The sequence below is a fragment of the Mytilus trossulus genome, chromosome 4, assembly GCF_036588685.1.
Source record: "Mytilus trossulus isolate FHL-02 chromosome 4, PNRI_Mtr1.1.1.hap1, whole genome shotgun sequence".
Lineage (NCBI taxonomy): Eukaryota > Metazoa > Mollusca > Bivalvia > Mytilida > Mytilidae > Mytilus > Mytilus trossulus.
This window is the reverse complement of record NC_086376.1, coordinates 82737525-82757494: the sequence shown is the minus strand read 5'-3', so window position 1 is coordinate 82757494 and position 19970 is coordinate 82737525. Positions and strand designations below refer to the sequence as shown.

Below are 19970 nucleotides of genomic sequence, written 5' to 3'. Positions count from 1 at the left end.
GTTTCTCGTTTTGTTTATATAGATTAGACCGTTGGTTTTCCCGTTTGAATGGTTTTACACTAGTAATTGTGGGGCCCTTTATAGCTTGTTGTTCGGTGTGAGCCAAGGCTCCGTGTTGAAGGCCGTACTTTAACCTATAATGGTTTACTTTTTAAATTGTTATTTGTATGGAGAGTTGTCTCATTGGCACTCACACCACATCTTCCTATATCTATTAAGTTCTAGATAAGTAAATAAATATTCTATATTAGTTCTATGACATGTCAACAGATGCGTCTTACCCTTTTCATTGTGTATACTTTACATTATAAGTCTATTTCTTCAATATTCAAGGTTTGAAAGTCAAAGATATTAATTTGTATAGAACAATACTATAAGACCATTTTCAGGAATATGATGAAAACAGCTAAGATTGTTTATCTTCAGCTGTAAAAAGTAAAAACACAAAAATACTGAACTCCGAGGAAAATTCAAAAAGGAAAATCAAAAATCAAAAGGCAAAATCAAAAGTCCAAACACATCAAACGAATGGATAACAACTCTCATATTCCTGACTTGGTACAGGCATTTTCTAATGTAGAAAATGGTGGATTGAACCTGGTTTTATAGCTAGCTAAACCTCTCACTTGTATGACAGTCGCATCAAATTCCATTACATTGTCAACGATGTATGAACAAAACAAACATACTCAAAGAGTAAAAATGTCAAAAATAGGGGTACAGCAGTCAATATTGTGTTATCATCTTAATATCACTATAAAAACAACAAATGTAACGAAGAATCACAAAAAGGCATACATCAAATTTAACATACTCATTTTGCTTTTCTTGTACCACTTAATTTATGTATATAAAGTCTTCCCGTAAAGGAAAGAAGATTTTCATTGCTGGTGTAAAAATGCGTGTTTGAAATTCGTACAGGTAGACATAACAATAATTTTGTCGTTCAAAGTATGAAGGCATACATACTTGCATCACTGTAAAAACAATAAATGTAACGAAGAAGCACAAAAAGGCATACATAAGTTTTAATATACTCATTTTGCTTTTCTTATACCACTTAATTTATCTATATAAAGTCTACCCGTAAAGGATAGAAAGTTTTCATTGCTGGTGTAAAATTGCGCGTTTGAAATTCGCACAGGTAGACATAAAAATAATTTTGTCGTTCAAAGTATGAAGACATACATACATGCATAGTCACGTAAAGTTGATATAACAAACAGACTCAACAGTAAATGTAATAATAATAAATAAATAATGTGTGGTTCAAAGTATGACGGGTACATACGTACAGTATCACGTCAAATGTATAACATAAAAAAACAGACTTAACAGGAAAAGTATTATTGTTGAATAAAATAATTTTGTCATTCATAGTATGTCAAGATCCATAAGTAAGAGTAATTTAAGTAAATGAAATAATTTTGTCGTTCAAAGGATGATGTTTTTATATAACCACAGAGCCAATTCAAAAGAATATCTCAAAAATTGACTTAACAGTACAAGTAATATTAATAAAGACTAATAAAATAATGCTATAACACGTTATTAAGATGATGACCAACGTCAGTACGCAAAATCTATACATCAAGACCATCTTGTATTATTTGTGAAGTTGATACGGAATATTTATCAACGAGTTCTGGGTATCTTCCGATGAACTTTTTAAGAAAAAGGACGAGACGTTCTTTGACATACCCCTGGTTCATCAACTTTCTGCTCAGACACTGGTGACGTTTTACAAAGTCTGAATAGGAGCTGCAAGCTCTTGAATACCTAATAAGTTGGGAAATGTATATTCCATATGCAGGTGAAGTTGGTATATTACTTATTAGGTGGGGGAAATTGATAATTTCAAAATTAAAGTCGTCTCGTTTGTCATAGATTCTGGTACTGAGATAACTGTGTATGTCAATTCGAGGTATAAGTCTAAAATTGAGGCGGAGGAAGCCGTGTCTGTGGTCTCTTTAATTTCTAGTTCTGGTGGGTATATTAATGGAACCCAATCAGAAAAGTTTGTGGAAAGAACATCATCAATATATCTGAAAGTGAAATTAAATAACCTGGCTTCTTTGATCTTCTTGTTTTTAACAAGTGTCTGAAGGAACTCCGATTCATATGAAAATAAGAAGAGGTCGGCAAGGAGAGGCGCACAGTTCGTTCCCATAGGAATGCCGACAATTTGTTGAAAAAGTCTACCTCCAAATTCAACAAATATATTGTCAATAAGAAACTCTAGCATACTGATCACTTGTTTCTCTGTGTAGTATGTTTTACCCTTTTGTTCCTTATTAACAAAATATGCCTTATGGTATCCCAACGTGATAAATTTATAGCGTATGCTACCATTTTTATGATGAAAAGCATTGTGGATTATTTCTTTTAGACGGTTTTTCAATTTCACATGGGGAATGGTTGTATACAAGGTTGAAAAATCAAAAGTTTAAATAGAACAAATTTCAGAAAAAGATCGAGATTTAAAATTATCCAGAAGTTCTTTAGAGTTTTTAAGAATCCACAAGGTAAAGGCAAACAAATGTATAATCTTTATTTGTAATATAATAATACTCTCAGTTGATTGCACAAAATGTAAGGAGTAAGCATGTCTACAGTTGCGTATGTTATAATAAATAACATGTTGTGTACAAAGTGCAACACCCGCACGTGTATTATCAGGAAACATTTTTTTTTGCTGTTTCAAAATTAACCACTGGGCATGGAAAAGATCGAGATATTATCTGATTGTGATTGGGTTGAGTAACATCTCCGACAGCTGGTTTTAGTAGTGGTTGTTTTCAGTGTAAGATCGTTTATGCGCATATATAAGGATTTTATGAATTATTGGTTTGGGCACTGCTGTTGCAGCCATGTTTAATGGGATAAATATGACGATAAATGCCAATAGTCTAGTCATACATTCTGTTTTAATATGCAATAGCTGCCAAAATCGATGTTATACATGCAAATATAGATTCATTAATATTTAATATTTCCTTGATCAGGTATCTGCTGAATTCACAAGTAGCCAATTCCGATGATAAGAAATACAAAAAAAATATGTTTCTGGTTTATGTAAAGCGCTTATTCAAAGTATAATTTAATTTATCTTACAACTTGATACTATCATTTTTTCGAGCTCATTTACATTTGTTTTGAAACGCAAATTGATAGTTTGGCTGAAGAAAAACAGAAGTGTACAGGGATAGCATGGGAGGGAGCTTATACGGAATATATAGTTGAACAGGGGAAAATATGCAATACTTGGATCCCTTATGTAAAACAATATGAAGGCAGTATATATTTTGATCCCTCCTGATATCTTTTTTTTGCACTTTCTTGAAGACGAACAATTGAGTAAATAGTTCGAAATAGATACTTGGGTTCTATTTTCATGTATATGCTTATTACTTACCCTTACATAGATATTTCAAACCATTTGGTATCGACTCTTTTACTTTTTAAGGTACTCGAATCTTATTATCAATGATAGTTATAATAGTGAAAATGTGAAAAACACATTTAATGGGACAAAGCAAATCCGTATATATGAATATGTGTTATATTTGTTTCTTTTGTTTTCCTTTTTTTTTTTTGGGGGGGGGGGGCGGAATTACTTAAGTGTTCATATCAATTTCGCATTCACATCCTTACATTAGGGGAAATATACAAATGTAAACAAAAGACAGGTGTTTATTCCATATTTATAAAGTTGAATAAATCTCCCCAAGTCTATACAAGTTGTGAATGAATTTAAAAGAAACTACCCAAATGCATTCAACCCCAGTAAAATTAGGTTTTTTTTGTTTTTTTGTATTTTAGTGATTTGTCTTGTAAAAAGCTTAAGATTAGTGTTGATGAAAGAAATTCGGTTCTTTCTATTAAAACAATACCACTTGCTAAAGTTCAAGACCTTTATTTTTAAAACTCCAATGCACAATTCTGATTAATTTATAAACATCAGCATTTCTTTGCTATTTTCAAGCATTTTCTTGATACTTTTTTTGTCAATACGAAAAGTCTAAATTTATTATACACATTGTAGACAATCAATCCCAACGACTAAAGGAAGTTCTGAGATATTTTGAATAGTTCCTCTTGATGTTACTTTTCAAAGTTACAACAAACTTAAATTATTGTTTCACCATATTATACCATATTATACATGTTATATGCATATCAAAACTTTTTTCAACTTCGCTCTTTATAACATGAAATTGTGATAAATGCTAGTCTATTTTTTTCAAACAATAATGTATGATTCTAGTTGCAAATCAAACGTAAAAAAGATAATGTTTGGCATCATTATTGGAGCCTTGATTAAAAATTGGAATTAAAAAATCATTATCATCCCGCATAACACCTACACATCTGTTTGACTGATAACAGTAATAACAATGTAAAACATAAAGCTACGTGTTTGATACGCAACTTAAATGAACAGATTTTATTTTGAAAGATTTTGAAAGGAGGATGAGAATATATCTATGTAACGGACAAGGTCTTGCACCTTTTGGAGTACGTGCAATTCTCTAAGTTAAAGTTTGTGACTATGATTTGTCTTCTAATTGTTTTGTGCGATTAAACAATCGTTAAATAAAACTCATCATATTAACCAGGTTTTAAATGAAAGGTCTCGCAACAATAAAAAGATTTAAAATATACCAAATAAAATACGAGGTTGAAATGTATTTGGGACCCGAAATTTCAAAAGGTTTTGCCATATTCAATTACACTTTGAAATTACCAATTACTGGGGTAAAAAACCGTAACAATTCGGAAAAAAAGTTTTGAACAATACTGTTTTTCATTACATTTGTTGTTTTATACATGTTTTATATTCATAACAAACGATAATATATAGTCAAATCTACTGCTTTCTGGTATATAGTCTCATTGTGACATCCCTTAGCTAGTTCTTTCTTATGAACTAAGAACTAACCATGATAATGCAAATTGATAATTATTTCAAATCAAATGCTGAACCTATTTCAATATTTTGAAATGACCAGATATAGTTTTTTCCAGACAAGGTTGAAATTGAGCTTACACTAGATTTATCCTTAAAACATTACAAATAATTATAGCGGTTGTGTGACGCTATGCATTATCCCTTTGTTCTATGAGATAGTTGATTATTCATTGAAAATTAAGAACTTAATCCTTGAAGTTGTTTGTGTTGTCTACATGAACTTTAGAATGCGGTACTAGGAAATGATCAACGCCAACATTCAGAGAGAGAGCTATTAAGTAGACATCAATCATTGGTAATCTGAAGTATTTTTGAAATATCTAAACTTTCTGGCTTTTTATGTATACCAGTAAACTTGGCATATTACGATTTGTGAACGTTAGTATATTGCATTCATTTTGATTCTTTCGTAACATTCGACTGACTATCTCATTTAGAAAAACAAAAGATCCAAGGTGTGAATCCCACGATGCAAATTTTCATGTTGAGTACATATATCCGAAAGGTCTCTTAATAGTAAAAAACATTCCTGTGGAGACGTTTTAACCCTAGACTTTTGTACATTATAGAATTGATCACATTATCATTTTTAACAAGTGATAGATTAGTTTTGGTATACTTAGAAGTAAAGACAAGTTGGTCTTCTTCTGCGATAAAAATGGAAATTATTTTCGTTTCTTCACAAATTGAATACAGATTATTGAAGATATCATTATTTTTTTTCTTATCCAATTTATCAACTTAAAAACTTAAAAGTCGGGAGAACATATTTTTTGATAACATACTGGATACAATCCAGGACAAACATTTTATAAATAAAACAAATGTGGGATGATTACGAATGAGACAATTTTACGCATTACATGACGTAGAAATTAGAGTCTATATATCGCATAACATCTTTCAACACTCATAAAAAAACATATCTCGTAGAAATCTATAAAGATCCGAATTTTGGGAACACAGAAAACTCGGTTAAATTTGAGCGTACTTTGCATGCATTGTCGAATTTCTCAATTAATTCGGGGTTTTAAGCATGTTAAAAGCTGTTGACTTTTCAAAATGTTAAAACAAATCTTATCAAAGATAGCAGGCTTATATTTGTGTATTCTTTTTGTCTACAAAAGACTCAATAGTGACGTTTTAAAATCTTAAATGGCAAAATAAAGTTCTATGCTGAAGAGCATTGAGGATAAAAAATAACGAAAACTTATATCAAATACATTTTGGGTAATCGATTCCTTGGGTAGAAAATCCTCGTGATTGATAATTGTGGATTGACACAATTGCATTTGTAAATGATAGTTTGTAACATTTTGAAGGGACTCAAAATAAAAAAATATATGTGAACTATAGATATACATGCAAATAAGAATACATATGTAATAATTCAAATATATACAAACTTTACTCGTATTGATCTCAAATTCAAATTCTAGCATACTGACTTTGCTGCATTCCAAACGGTTGTGTTGATCAATCTCCATCAAGATGCAATTGAACAGATGATGATATTGTAACTTATCGCACATTAATTATTTGATAAGCATACCTAGTTGGTTTTTATGATAGATATAATAATGGAAACACCTCTTGTTATTGCTTAATGCAAATAGTTATGAAAGGTTCCAGAATTATAATTTAGTACGCCAGACACAAATTTCTAATTGGCAGAGATTCACTAATCACTACAGCACAGACAAAAACTCTTTGTGGCATGACTAAATTGTCTTAAAGGTTTACTTTGAAGAAGTTTATTGACATAAACCGACTCATTGACAAACTCACGTATAAACTGAATGCATTCCAATGATCATTACGTCAAGTGTTTGCAAGAAAGAGTCAGATTTAAAACATTTAATAAAAAAAAAAAACATTATGTAGAATCAAAGTGTTGCATGTTTGTGAGACTATTGTTAAAGCAATCTTAACCAGTAAAGAAACCAAATAGTTGTTTTGTATTTTACTTATCGAAAGTGGCAATCAGATCTAATCAATATATACCTCTAGATATTTACAACGAAACGCTCTCTTAGGAAGATGTTCAGTTTTGATTCATAAATCCTTGTCTCGCTTTGTTTGAAGTTCATGCGATTCCCTTGATAATGTTTAAGATTTAGTTTTATATGAAAAAATAAAATTTACGTGTTTGAGCATCGGTATTTAACTTTTGTCTAGTATTTTTTTCAGAAAGGAAATTTACTCCCTTATCTTACGCGATAAGGAGGGATGTTACCCTTGATGGAAGTAAAATAGTATCGTAATAAGAATATCGCAGCACTTTTAAATATTTACCATCGGAAAGAAAGCGAAATATATAGGCCAAATATATAGGTATTTTGATATGCAATGGAAATACCAGCTTCGCTTCATTATATAGAATAAGAAACAAAGACAACAAATTGTAAATTAACGCTTTAGCTGAATTTTTAATTGGTTTTTGCCATGATTTGGTAGACAGGTGATGCCTTTCTTATTATTCTACGTCACCTGCCATCTTCCAGTATATTGCCTCATTAACATTTAATGTTGTGTTTTACTGTATGATTAAAGCAGCACATTGAAATAAATTGTTTTGATCTGTTCAATGCAAAGAAAATTCGTGTAATTCATTTTACATTGAACATAGTAAAAACATATTCCATGTGAAGAACCATCGATTATAATATCAAAGAATATACAACAACTGTTTACTTTCCCACATAATTAACTAGTATTGCAGTATTTTGAAATAAGAATAGATAAGAGTCAAAGAGATTACAACGTGTTTTACATCCCAAAATGCTTTTTTAAAGTCTGAGCAGATGTATAAATACAAATAGAATATCGACTTGTATGAATACATATTTAAATGATGAATGTAAGTTTAAGAATGAAAATGAAATCACGTTTTCACGATCTTACATTAGAAAAACATGTGAATGTTTTCTGCATTTGAAGTTGTATATTGCTAGTTGAATCGAAAACTTTTAATTGGTTGTTTAAACTGATACACAGATATGTAGACGTGATATAATTGCAAATGTGGGACGCTTATATCCACTAAAGGATAAGGATGTTAAAAAGAAAGATTTGGTTCGCTACTTCAGATAAGTTTTATATAGTAGCGGATTCAAAAGTGTATTTTGTCTTATCAAAAGACATTATCGCATGTACAAGTATTCACCTTTAATTGGTTCCGAAAATTATAACAGAAAATATTCTAATTCGATTTCATTTTCCTTAGTTCAATCTTGGCAAGGTAAGGAATTAAAGCTTGAGTAGTTAGGGAAATCACGACGACATTCACTAGTTATCACTTTCACATTGTCATTAACCGTCCGATATGTTGGTGTATTTTGACTTCTTAAATGATGTTTATTGTCGGAGAAATATCACTATTGCACAAATAATGACACTTTGATATTGTAAAGTTCAAAACTCCTCATTTCAAAAGTTATCATGTAGTATGTTAAAAGTAAAAATCACAATAATACTGAAACCCAAGGAAAATTCAAAATGAAAATTCCCGAATCAAATGGCAAAATAAAAAACTCAAACACATCAAACGTATGGACAACAACTGTCATATTTCTGACATGGTAAAGGCATTTTATTGAGAAGAAAATTGTGGATTTAACCTGGTTTAATAGTAGCTAGACCTTTTACTTGTATGAAAATCGCTATATGAAATAAATTATCGTCTTTAAATACTAATCCTGTGTGATCTTTTCATTTTGTTGGATGATGTTGTTTGTCACCCAAAATCTTAGTTTGGACCGATTGTTTTAAAAACGACATACCATCGAATAGACAGTACGCTTCTACGTTTTTTAGAGAGAACTATCGAGATAGTTGGTCAACGAATACAATATAATTAACATATAGTTGACGTAAATATTTCAAATATTATAATGTTATACATTTTCCTTTCTATCTTATCTTACATTTTGGATAGTTGGTAAGAATCAGTGTTTTTTATAAATATTTTGTCTGCTTTTTCTGCACTTTATTTTTATTTAAGGCATTCCATACGTGGATACAGCAACAAAGGGAGAAACACTTTCAATTTATTTCACATTTGAAATTATTTAAAAGAATAAAGTAATATCAACGTGCTGACTTAAAAAAGAAAAAAAAATGTTTCTCTCAAATGTTGTTTTGTTCGTTTGCTTTGTCTTTTTTGACTTTATTTTGCAATAGCTATCGTAAATGTTTAGCATGAAAAATGTATCATATCATGAACACACATTTGCAATGAAATACATCATTCATGCGTGTCCACGAATCAGGTCATATCATATTAAGCCAATATTGTAATTACATCGATATATTTCATTTCACTCATTATTTTTGTTTGAGTAATTTTGTGGAATTTTTATCTGAACGTGCAAATTCATAATTATTGTAAATTGTTAAACTTAAGAATTTTGAACATTGGTATCAAATATTCGAAAGCTATGTTTAATTAATGTGCATGTTTTTATCTAATGTAACCATACTCATACATGATAAATTAAAGATATTCCAGACAGAAAGGGACACCTATTCGTACCTCTACTATATATGCAATGTAGGTGTTGTATCACAAAACCGTATATTTCTGCAACATTGATAGTATTTCGTCCAATTCATACCGTTTTATGGATGTGTCAGAACTCACTTTTCACCCTCGGTATCTTCTAATAGTGCTGATTCCTGTGGGAAAACGCTGTTTTCACCCTAGTTCTTCCATTTTTTTTAAATAAAGCATATGAAATTCTCACAAACAGAATAATAAGAAATATCTATTACTATATGGTAAATATTCGATACTACATAGCATAGGTATCACAATTTTATTAATAAGTATCAAATTCAATTTAAAATATGAGTGTACCATTCATTGTTCAATTACATTGATGCAGATAGTAATATAGATAACAAACATGTTCTGGTTGTAGTGGGAGCAAAGAAAACCAGGATCTGATTTTTATTAAATACGGTTGATAATGGTGTTCATTAGACTCATTAATAAATGTCAATCACAGAAGCTAAATCGGTTAATTGGCACATAAAGCTGTTGTGAGATAATGATGAGGCGTTTTTAAGGCTAAGATTTTCATCTGAGGAATATCTGTCGTCGTTCAGACAGTCCATGTATAGTTAATCTCAACTGTACGTTAATAACTATTATCTATTTCTGTGCACAGACCAAACAAGATGCAGTACTGCTGAAATTGATATTTTCAATTAGGATTTAATGTTTAAGTTGAGTCGTTAGTACCCACATATGTCTCAAAGGAGTCTGCTGTAATAAAGCTCTATACTTTCTAGAAAGGCTTAAGTTCCATGTTGCAGCCTTCTGTGCTATTAATTTCTTTCAGTGAGCGAAAATTGATAGCATGTGCATATTTTATGTCGAACACAATTTATGTGTTTTTCGATTACTATAGTACCAGTAGTATGCACAATACAAATGTAGTATATGCATGTCGTTCTAAGTTGTTTCAAAGTTAAATAACCTGTCATTAAGACTCTCATAATTGAATATAAATTCAAATATTTAACTTCGTTAGTTATACGGGTAATACCAAATACGAAATTTACTGGCAACAAACGAAGCCGGCTTTATTGAAAGAAACATAGCTCCTACTAAATTAGAAAAGTCATGTCGAAAGGTAAGGCGTAAGAAATGATGAGGCAGCAAATAATCTTGAAGACATTTTTCTCAATTTTATATTCTAATCCACTCCAAACTTCTGTTTTAGCCAAATGTTATCATGGGGAAAAGAAACAATAAAACACACTTTACCTGAAAATTTAATGAATGAGTTCACATATTAATCAAAACTATAGATGTTGTCAGCTTTTAGATTGTGATTATTTTAACACAGTTATAAGTGTTCCTTTACTTACAATAACCTGTAAAACAGTTTGTGGGTTTGAAGAAGACTATATCATCGTGTGGAACATTTCTTCGTAACCTACTGCATGTAAATACAAAACATACAAAATAAAACGTTTCTATTCATTATAGAAAAATATATTTTGACGATTTGAAACTATAGAATCAACAACGATAGAAAAAACCCATAAGTGTATGGTCATGATTTGAAACGTTTTCTTTCCGAACACCTGAATAAGTAATACATGTTATTGAAATGTGAAAAGTTACATACACAAAGAGCAACTGATTAACTGAGAAGTATTGTCCAATGAAGACTGTGAAATAAAAGAATTGGAAAAATACTTGTCATGAATATGCAGTTCTATGCCATCGAAGTGTTTAAGAATTACTTTCATAAACTAACCTATATAACTGATATGTAATTTAATGTAGATCTTATTTCCTTTGAGTAAACCCGCCATTTTATAAGCATAAAACCATTTTCTGGTCTGTTATTTATGTATAAATTGTTCATGTTTTCTTGAAAAAAAACTATTATCATACATTAACATTACAATGGAGGCTTCATTTGATACACTAAACATGGCACAAAACTTCCTCATCGTTGTTCATTATAAATTTGACATTTAAAAGCTACTGCCGAAGTGAAAATCAATGAATTCTAATGACAATTAATTTGCCAAATTGTATTACCTTGATGTGAAATATGGGGATAATTTATGATAAGGTATTGGTCAAAGGTAAGTTCACTTTCTAATATATAATAAACATACCAGAACTATTTCAAAAATTTATCAACCAATACCAAACTTATTATTTAATTTTGTTTATTATGATGCTCGTATTGTATGAATACCGTCAATAGTATATAGTAGAAAAATAGTTATATTGCAATGTCGTTTGTTAAGATTAATAATGGGTTTTTTTCTTGATTGATAATATATATTTTTAAATAATGTTACATTTGAAAGTATTCAGATTTAATGTCATTTGTATTTTTTTAATTTGTTTTCCCATATACTTTTAACATATTATAAATATACTTGATAAATCGCTAATTATTCCCAAACCTTTCAGGAAATGTCCATTTAGGTCTATATGCTTGAATCGTTACTATTATATGAGCCATTGTTTTATAAAGAGAAAAGTCAAAATAAAGTCAGCGCAAAATCATTTACTTAGAAAGACAGAAATGTGTGATTTATTTATTTCTGGAAACTTCATTGATATAAAAAAAAATGTTTCTTTTTTATTTGAAAATCACTATTTAAAAATGTATTCGATGTAACTTTTGGAAGTAATCTAAGTGAAGAACATATGTACTTCTTTTTTTGGCAATAAACGCAATACAAACAAGTAGTTCAGTTTAATTCGTATCAAGTCGTTACGTTATGCTGTTTTATCTGTGCTGATTGTTATTGATACTGTAAAATATCATTTGCAAATTGCAATTTTACGTTTTGGTATACAAAAATCCATCAAACGACGTCATGCCTATTGGAATCATTATTAATCTTTTTGACTGATACCCATAATATTTGTATGCAAAATATTGAAAACGCTAATCAGCCTTTAACCTTTTTTGTTGATATCATTAGTATTGTTAAGATAATTAGGACGGTCATGCATATTTTCGTTAGGTACTAACGAATATTAACAATGGTCATCAGTTATAGATGTTTTACGTTCTTTCAGATAACGAGTTTGACGAACTCGAACTGCAAGTCGTCAGATATAAACCAGAAGGTCTGGACACCCTATGCAGGAATACGAAGTTTTCAAGAAAAGAATTACAAATAATGTATAGAGGTTTTAAACAAGTAAGTATTACTAGTATCAATAATGATAATGTGAAATGTATTGGCAAATGCTCCTTACAATTATGCCAGTAGTTTACAAATTAACAACCCTCAAAATCGTTTGTTAAAATACAAATTATGGTTCCAAACAAAAACTTAGGTATTTTCGTGAATTCCCAAACGAGCGACAGCATTATGCTTAGACATGATATCCGTCTTTTGCATATGGTCAGAGGGTATGATACTCTTCGAGGGTGTGTGTAAATTATTACGTTGAAAAAAAATATTCTCTAAAGGTTAATAATAAAAGGATAATAACATTTGGGGATCCCTCTTTTGCAGTATTCTAATAAATTTAACACGTAACCGATTTAATCTGTTATATGGCAAATCTATCCTAACTACTTTAGGATCTCAAACTTTATTAATATCAGTTTTTGATTCAGTAAGCTTCTCTTTATAAACATGATTGGTTTGTAAAATTTATTCAACATTAACTTCAACTTTAAGAGAGAAAACAAAGAAAGAAAGTAAAAAAGGACAAACACATCGATGTGTGTATCCGTTTATAATTCATCAGTTTACAGTAATTACCAACGTTCAAATCTTGTAAATTCAGATTTCAAACGCAAGAGACCAGTACATCATTAGGATTTAAATTAATATTTGAAAAGATGACACCGATTTTTACCCGAATATTATTAACTAAATTACTAATAGGTTTAAAATCTGTGGATATTATGCATCTACTGTTATAACACGATCAACACGACGAGTGCCACATGTGGAGCAGGATCTGCTTACCCTTCCGAAGCACATAAGTTCACCCCCAGTTTTAATTGGGTGTTGCTCAGTCTTTAGTGTGTATTGTATTCTATTATTTTCTGCTTGTCTTTTTCGTTTTTAGCCATGACTTTGTCTGTTTATTTTCGATCTTTTAATTTGACTTTCCCTCTGTTGTTTTGCGCCCCTCTTTTATAGTGTTTTAAAGATTTGTTTTAATTTTTTATATTTCCCTTTTGAATTGAATTTATCATTATTTACCATTCAACAATTCCTCAGAAACCGGTTATTATAGTCATTGCTCCATTTTTATATATTAATAGTTACCGTACTGTTTACGATCGAAAATTGCAAGTTGCACCATTAAGATTATTATGATACACAATCGTAGCAGGAGGGAAAATCAATCAGACCGTGTAATTAAGTGTCAAGCATTTGATGTTTCAATGAGCAACTTATAAGCCGAAATAATTAAAAACAGCAAAAAAAGAAGACAGCAATATCGATAAAGTATGGAAACAAACGGTTTACTAAAAGATTGATTGATATCTAAAATGGATAATTAAACTTTACTTTGATGTTCATTCCCTCCTGTTACTTACTCTGCTTAACCACGCCTTCTAAATCTTGACATTTAATTCTAACAATAATTACTCATTTATACTGCTCATTAAATGTCGCTTGTTAAAGGTATTTAAAATTTAAATCGTTTACATGGTTGCAATTTAATAAGGCGATAGATTGTTTCCTCAAAACACACTATGATGTATTTTCCGTTGATGTACTTTTTGTACTCCAGGAGAAGTTTCAAAGAGCAAATTTAGAATATGTAAAATAAGAAATATAACAAAAAAGACTCCACTTTCTGTTTAACTTAATTGCCTGCAACTTTTACCGAACATAATACATTTAAATAACAAACCGTTATCATATTTGCTAGTACATACAAAATACATGTGACACTGAATAAGAAGATAGTTTGAACATTGATCAACAACTATCGCCTTCATTTTCGATGACAGTATCAGTTGCATTAGTATAAAAAGGAGTACAATTAGAGAAAACAAGTTAGAATCGAAAAATTCAAATTAAACAGCTGTCTTATTCGTGTTTATCCAAAATCTAGTGTTCATATTTGAAACGTTTGGAAAATTCTCATCGAAACCGTCATTTTCGTGATACTCCCTGTATGTACCATATAATTTGTACTGTCCACTGTGTGTCATTCGCAGATTATTCTAGTTATTTTTAAGTTAAAAATTATTTGAATATAAAGCAACATATTTATAAAGAAATTACGTTCCCTTCAAGTACCTTGTTACATGGTTACATTGTTTTGTTTCGTACAAATTGAAAGCTTCTGTTCGTTTTATTCGACATGTAAGAAAATCTTTTATTTTGGCTTTTTGTGTGATTTGTTTTTTAAATAATGACTGAACTAACGAAACTTAGTGTTAACTATAAAAAAAACGAAAAGGAAGACCAACTTTTCCTTTTGAAAGATTCTGATATCATAAAGACTTAATTTACAGTTTCAGTAAACACACTGTTATCTAGTGTATATGTCTCTGTCTAAAACCGGTAACAAGCTTAGCTTTACCTTAGAAAATATTTTAAATCAATTAAATATTTTTATTACAGGAATGTCCTACGGGGATTGTAAGCGAAGAAACGTTCAAAGAAATTTATGCTCAGTTCTTTCCACAAGGAGGTATGTTTTGTATTTCAGATTTTCTTACACTCTTGTATAATGTCCCGAAATTGTCTCTCTTTTCGAATTAGTTCATGCATCTCGTCGTGTGTTTTAGAAAACGACTGTTGGTGATGACTTTTTGTGTGTTGTGGTGGTGTTGTCATCTTCGTTTGACGTAACGGTTTCAATAAATAAACTCTTGTTTTATTTAACAATTATATTTAAAATTAGAATAATTGTTTTTCTTCTTTTTGCATTGTCATGTGTTTGCTGTCAGATCGACATGTCATATATTAAGGGGGCTCCTGGGTATAAATGATTTTTTTTTTCTAATATAGGATTTCGCTATATTTTTTCATAAATAAACTTGATCATATACTTAAAAGAAAAATGAAATAAAAAAATGGGGTCACCGTTCATTTAAGCTAAAATCTGCCTCTGGAAGAAACATACATTTTTGTTAATGTCCTTTTTTTCAGTTGAACTGATAGGAGAAAAAGAGGAAATATCGAATTAAAAAAATAACCTAATATGAGAAATCGCCTAAATTTTACAATTATTTAGTTTATGTACAGCTTATTTGAAACCAATAATAAAAAATATAGGTCACCGATGAGTTAAAAAGATATTTCAAATTTTAGGCCAAAAAAAATGGCATTTTTGCACCAAAGGGAGATAATTTGGAGCTTTTTCAATTTTTTATGTCATCTGGGGCCAAACCAAATCATTTTTTTGGGTTGTTTTTTGTACCATATCATAAAGTAACAACTAATAGTGTAATAAATAAAATTTGTAATGAAAAAATAAAGGTTTAATTTTTTGCTAAAATTTTTGTACCCACGAGCCACCTTAAGAAATGTTCAAACATATAAGTCGAAAACGACTCAAAGGTTCCAACTTGAGAGAGGTAGTGTTCATCAATCCACAATGTGAGACCTCTTGTATAAAACCACAGTTTTGATAAACATGATTTTCAGAGTGAAAGATTTCATTTATACCACGCCATGTTTTGTCGTGACGAATATATACGATTATCATTTACAATATTAGACAATAATTCCACAAATTTACATTCGGTATTTTTCAAAGATAAGTAGCAATATGCAATGTACCTGAAAAGGTATATATCAGTCCTATATTCCTAGAGGCGACTGTAACTCTTCTAAAACAATGCTTCAATTCCAAGACTGAATTTTCGACTTTCCTTGCCATTATTTGCGAGTATTGTCTTGAGAAACCATGTTGTCCGTCGGAAGTGGGCGATAAATGGCTGACCCGCGTAAAGAGAGAGTAATGTCTCTTGACCGTAAAAGACACCCTTGTAGATTCCGAAAAAGACCATGCTAATGCCGCTACAATGCAGCACTCGCACACGCAAAGTGGAGAGAGTTAATATAAGTTGCAATAACTTGTTTCCCAATCCACTATAAATAAATAACGGATTAACAAATCTTATAGATTATGAATTTGAAGATATCTTTGGACTTCACTATTTTTATGAATAGTGTTTTGTTGACGGATTTTTATCTTTTCTCCTTGTATCTTCTAGTCATGGTGGTGTCTGTATTTCCTATACTTATGATATTTGATTGTGTTCATGGTATTTTGTCCCATTTGATACCCTTATACATAATGCTCTTTTAAGTCTACAAACCACACAAAATTTCCCAAAGCTTTCTTTAAAAATAATATAAAAGTAAGGTCGCAGATAAGAATAAAAACAAACGAAATAGAGAAAAACAACAGCGTTCATAGTTTTCTAAAACAATCTTCAAGAGACTTTTTTGGATAGGTTTCTTGCATTTGCACTTGAAAAAGTAAGTATGTCATTCTTAAACTAGTTTCATGCTCGTTTTATATGTATGTCAAATTCCTTAATAACTAGATAACTATTTTTGTATTTCTTTTATAGATTCCAGTTCATATGCACACTATGTTTTCAATACATTTGATCATGATCGAAGCGGAACTATTAGTTTTGAGGTAGGTGCTGCCTGAATAAGCAGTTATGTATATATATATTATTTTACAACCAAATTTCAGTACCTAGAGTTGAACAAATGAACAGTCAAATGATCCTAACTCGTATGTTATAATTGTTTTGAGATTCGTGATTTATGAACATAAACGAAGAATAACAAAAAAAAACTTCCAATGAGCCTTGTTTTAATCATAAGATAATTTGTGTATTTTGAGAACGAAAAAAGAACAACAGGTTAGTCGACTTTGACATTGAAGTTAACCAAGACGCATAAAGAATGATAGTCATCGGTAGTAAACAATATTTCACACTAAACACAAACACCGGAGAGAATATTGTGGGTGCAGATTATCTTTATTCATTTAAACAATTATAAATGCTTTATGAAATTTTTTCGATTATACATGATTGATTGTAACTTACAAACAAACAATTAGTACTGTCAATTATGAATAATTTACGTATGTATATGCATATTTGAATAATATTATTTTGTATAAAATATACGAAAAGTCGTTAAACAATATCCATCCTGGAATTTTAGAAACCCTATCTGCACTCATTACCGCAACGATATTGAATCGATTGACTAATGAGGCGTGATCGATTTTGTTAATTTCAACTGTCTTTATTACTAAAACACCTGACTTCCTTTTTTTAGGAGTTCGTGATAGGTCTGTCTGTGTTATCACGAGGTTCATTGCAAGAAAGGCTACAATGGGCTTTCGGTTTGTATGACATAAATGGGGATGGTCTTATTACACGAGAAGAAATGTTAGATATAGTATCTGCTATTTATGATATGATGGGACGTTTTTCTGAACCCTCTGTAGATGAAAACACCACCAAAGATCATGTTGAAAAAGTCTTTCAGGTAAATACAAATAATCAGTAAACCCTGAACATAAATAATAAGTTTATTATTATAAAAAATATTATTATAATGCTTATCTAGATTTACCTTCATCAAGAACGCCTAATGCCGAATATTTAAAAGCCAATGTGCAAAAGGTGTGAATATAAGGAGAAAACAAAATCACAAAAATACTGAACTTAGAGGAAAATCAATTCGGAAAGTCCATAATCGCATGGCAAAATCAAATAACAAAACGCATCAAAAACGAATGGGCAAGAACTGTCGTGGTCATTGGGTATATGTATTGATATATAGGTCATTCAACTAATTTTATTTGCACATAAACGTATAGATCTGCGGAGGCTCCTTGTACCACGAATATTAATTTGCGACATTTACAATTCAAAATTGAATTATTCTTCCTGTGGTTATAACTAGAAAAGAAAATACTAGTTGTACCTAGCTGATTTTACAAATTATTATTTATTGAACTCAAAGTTTACCTGGGGCAATTGATAAAGTAACGTTTTTTCAATAAGTTCGTTAGTTGATTAACAAATGATGAGTTCGGAATATTTCTATTGCTGGCTTTTCATCGAATAGTTTAACCTCAATCAAAATAAGTGATTTACCTTCCTCCACCAGACACATTCTTATATTAAGATGCATGTTAATTTTTAGTTCCCCGTTGCATGATTGTTATTTACTTAAAGTTTAAAGCTTTATTGCTTTTAATTTTGAGATATGAAGTATCTGTAAAAAAATATTCCGGTCAGAGAGGCAAATTGTAGATCGAGAGGGAAAGACATAAACGAAAGTAGTGAACATTATAGATAATATGATGTCTGTTAATTATATCTGCAAAGTCTTAATGTAATCTTAATTTGTATGTTATTTTGTGTTCTGTGCAATAAATACATATACTTTCTCTCATAATGCTGTAAAAATGCTCTGAAAGTTTTGAAAACTTTTACATATATTCTTTAGAAAATGGATCTAAATAAAGACGGGGTAATATCATTAGAAGAATTCATGGAAACCTGTAGACGTGTAAGTTTCTTAAACAAGCTGTTAGTCATTCAAAGAGAACGTACTGAGTATCAGGACAATGTAATCATTATTTTATATGAAAAGCATTTGAAGGTGCAAATTAGTCAGCAATATAAACAAAATAACCGTGTTTCTAATGACGGGATACGTTTCCAACTTTCAAGCCATCTTTAAATTTCACGAAATAAAATAACAATGAGAAAAATGTGATTTATTAGTATAACAGAAACATGAGTCATACATTTGTATGAGGACCATAAGTCGTTACAGTTGCTTGGTATTATTTCACTGCTATTCACAAAACAAAAAATCAAATTTATAAAATCAAATTTCAATTGTTTGGAATTAAACCAAAGGGAAATAATGCAAAGTGAATACATTGTTGTATAGATCATTTGCCAGCATAACTGTCTTAAAAACAGGACTATTTTCTTTGCTTTTCTTAACTCCATTGAAATTTTAATTGACGTATTCTATCTTGTAGGATGAAAATATAATAAAAGGAATGGCTATATTTGACACAGTTTTGTAGTACATTGAAGAATTCGATTATTCCACAGTAAGACTTTCATTCATGTGATCCGCAATGTGAGGTGTAAACGTGTTATCACATTCCAGTTTGTCTGTTTTAATTGTGTATTAAACATTAATACACAGATATTGTAACGTCAAGCATGTGATTGATACGGACGGAAGGCCACATTTTGTGTATTTGTAAATGTGTTCCGAAATCTCATTGTATGATCACATTAAGTTCAATGAAAGCAGATCAATTTTAATTGATTTTGGGTCAGAATGACTGGCTGTTTTTCAATTCCATGTTCAGAAACCACTTTCCAAAGACCAAAAGTTAAATCTGATATTTTCTTTCCATTTTTCTTGAAGGAATTTTCTTTGTTTCTAAATACTCTTTTTTAAATGCATGTACTTTTAGAATTTAATCGTGCGACCATTTTAAGTAATTGAT

The 19970-nt window shown here is 30.3% G+C and overlaps 1 protein-coding gene across 6 annotated transcripts in view; it reads left to right on the top strand.

The window, feature by feature from the left end:
• Nucleotides 1-19854, top strand: part of LOC134716136 (Kv channel-interacting protein 4-like) — a 180024-nt gene extending 160170 nt beyond the window's left edge. For all 6 annotated transcript variants that reach the window (XM_063578924.1, XM_063578926.1, XM_063578929.1 and 3 more), the window contains 6 exons: nt 12537-12661; nt 15065-15134; nt 17029-17099; nt 17759-17971; nt 18941-19003; nt 19488-19854. In XM_063578924.1, the coding sequence (XP_063434994.1) occupies nt 12537-12661; nt 15065-15134; nt 17029-17099; nt 17759-17971; nt 18941-19003; nt 19488-19535 (590 nt within the window). In that variant the 3' untranslated portion in view covers nt 19536-19854. The remainder of the gene's footprint in view (nt 1-12536; nt 12662-15064; nt 15135-17028; nt 17100-17758; nt 17972-18940; nt 19004-19487) is intronic.
• Nucleotides 19855-19970: the final 116 nt, after the last annotated feature.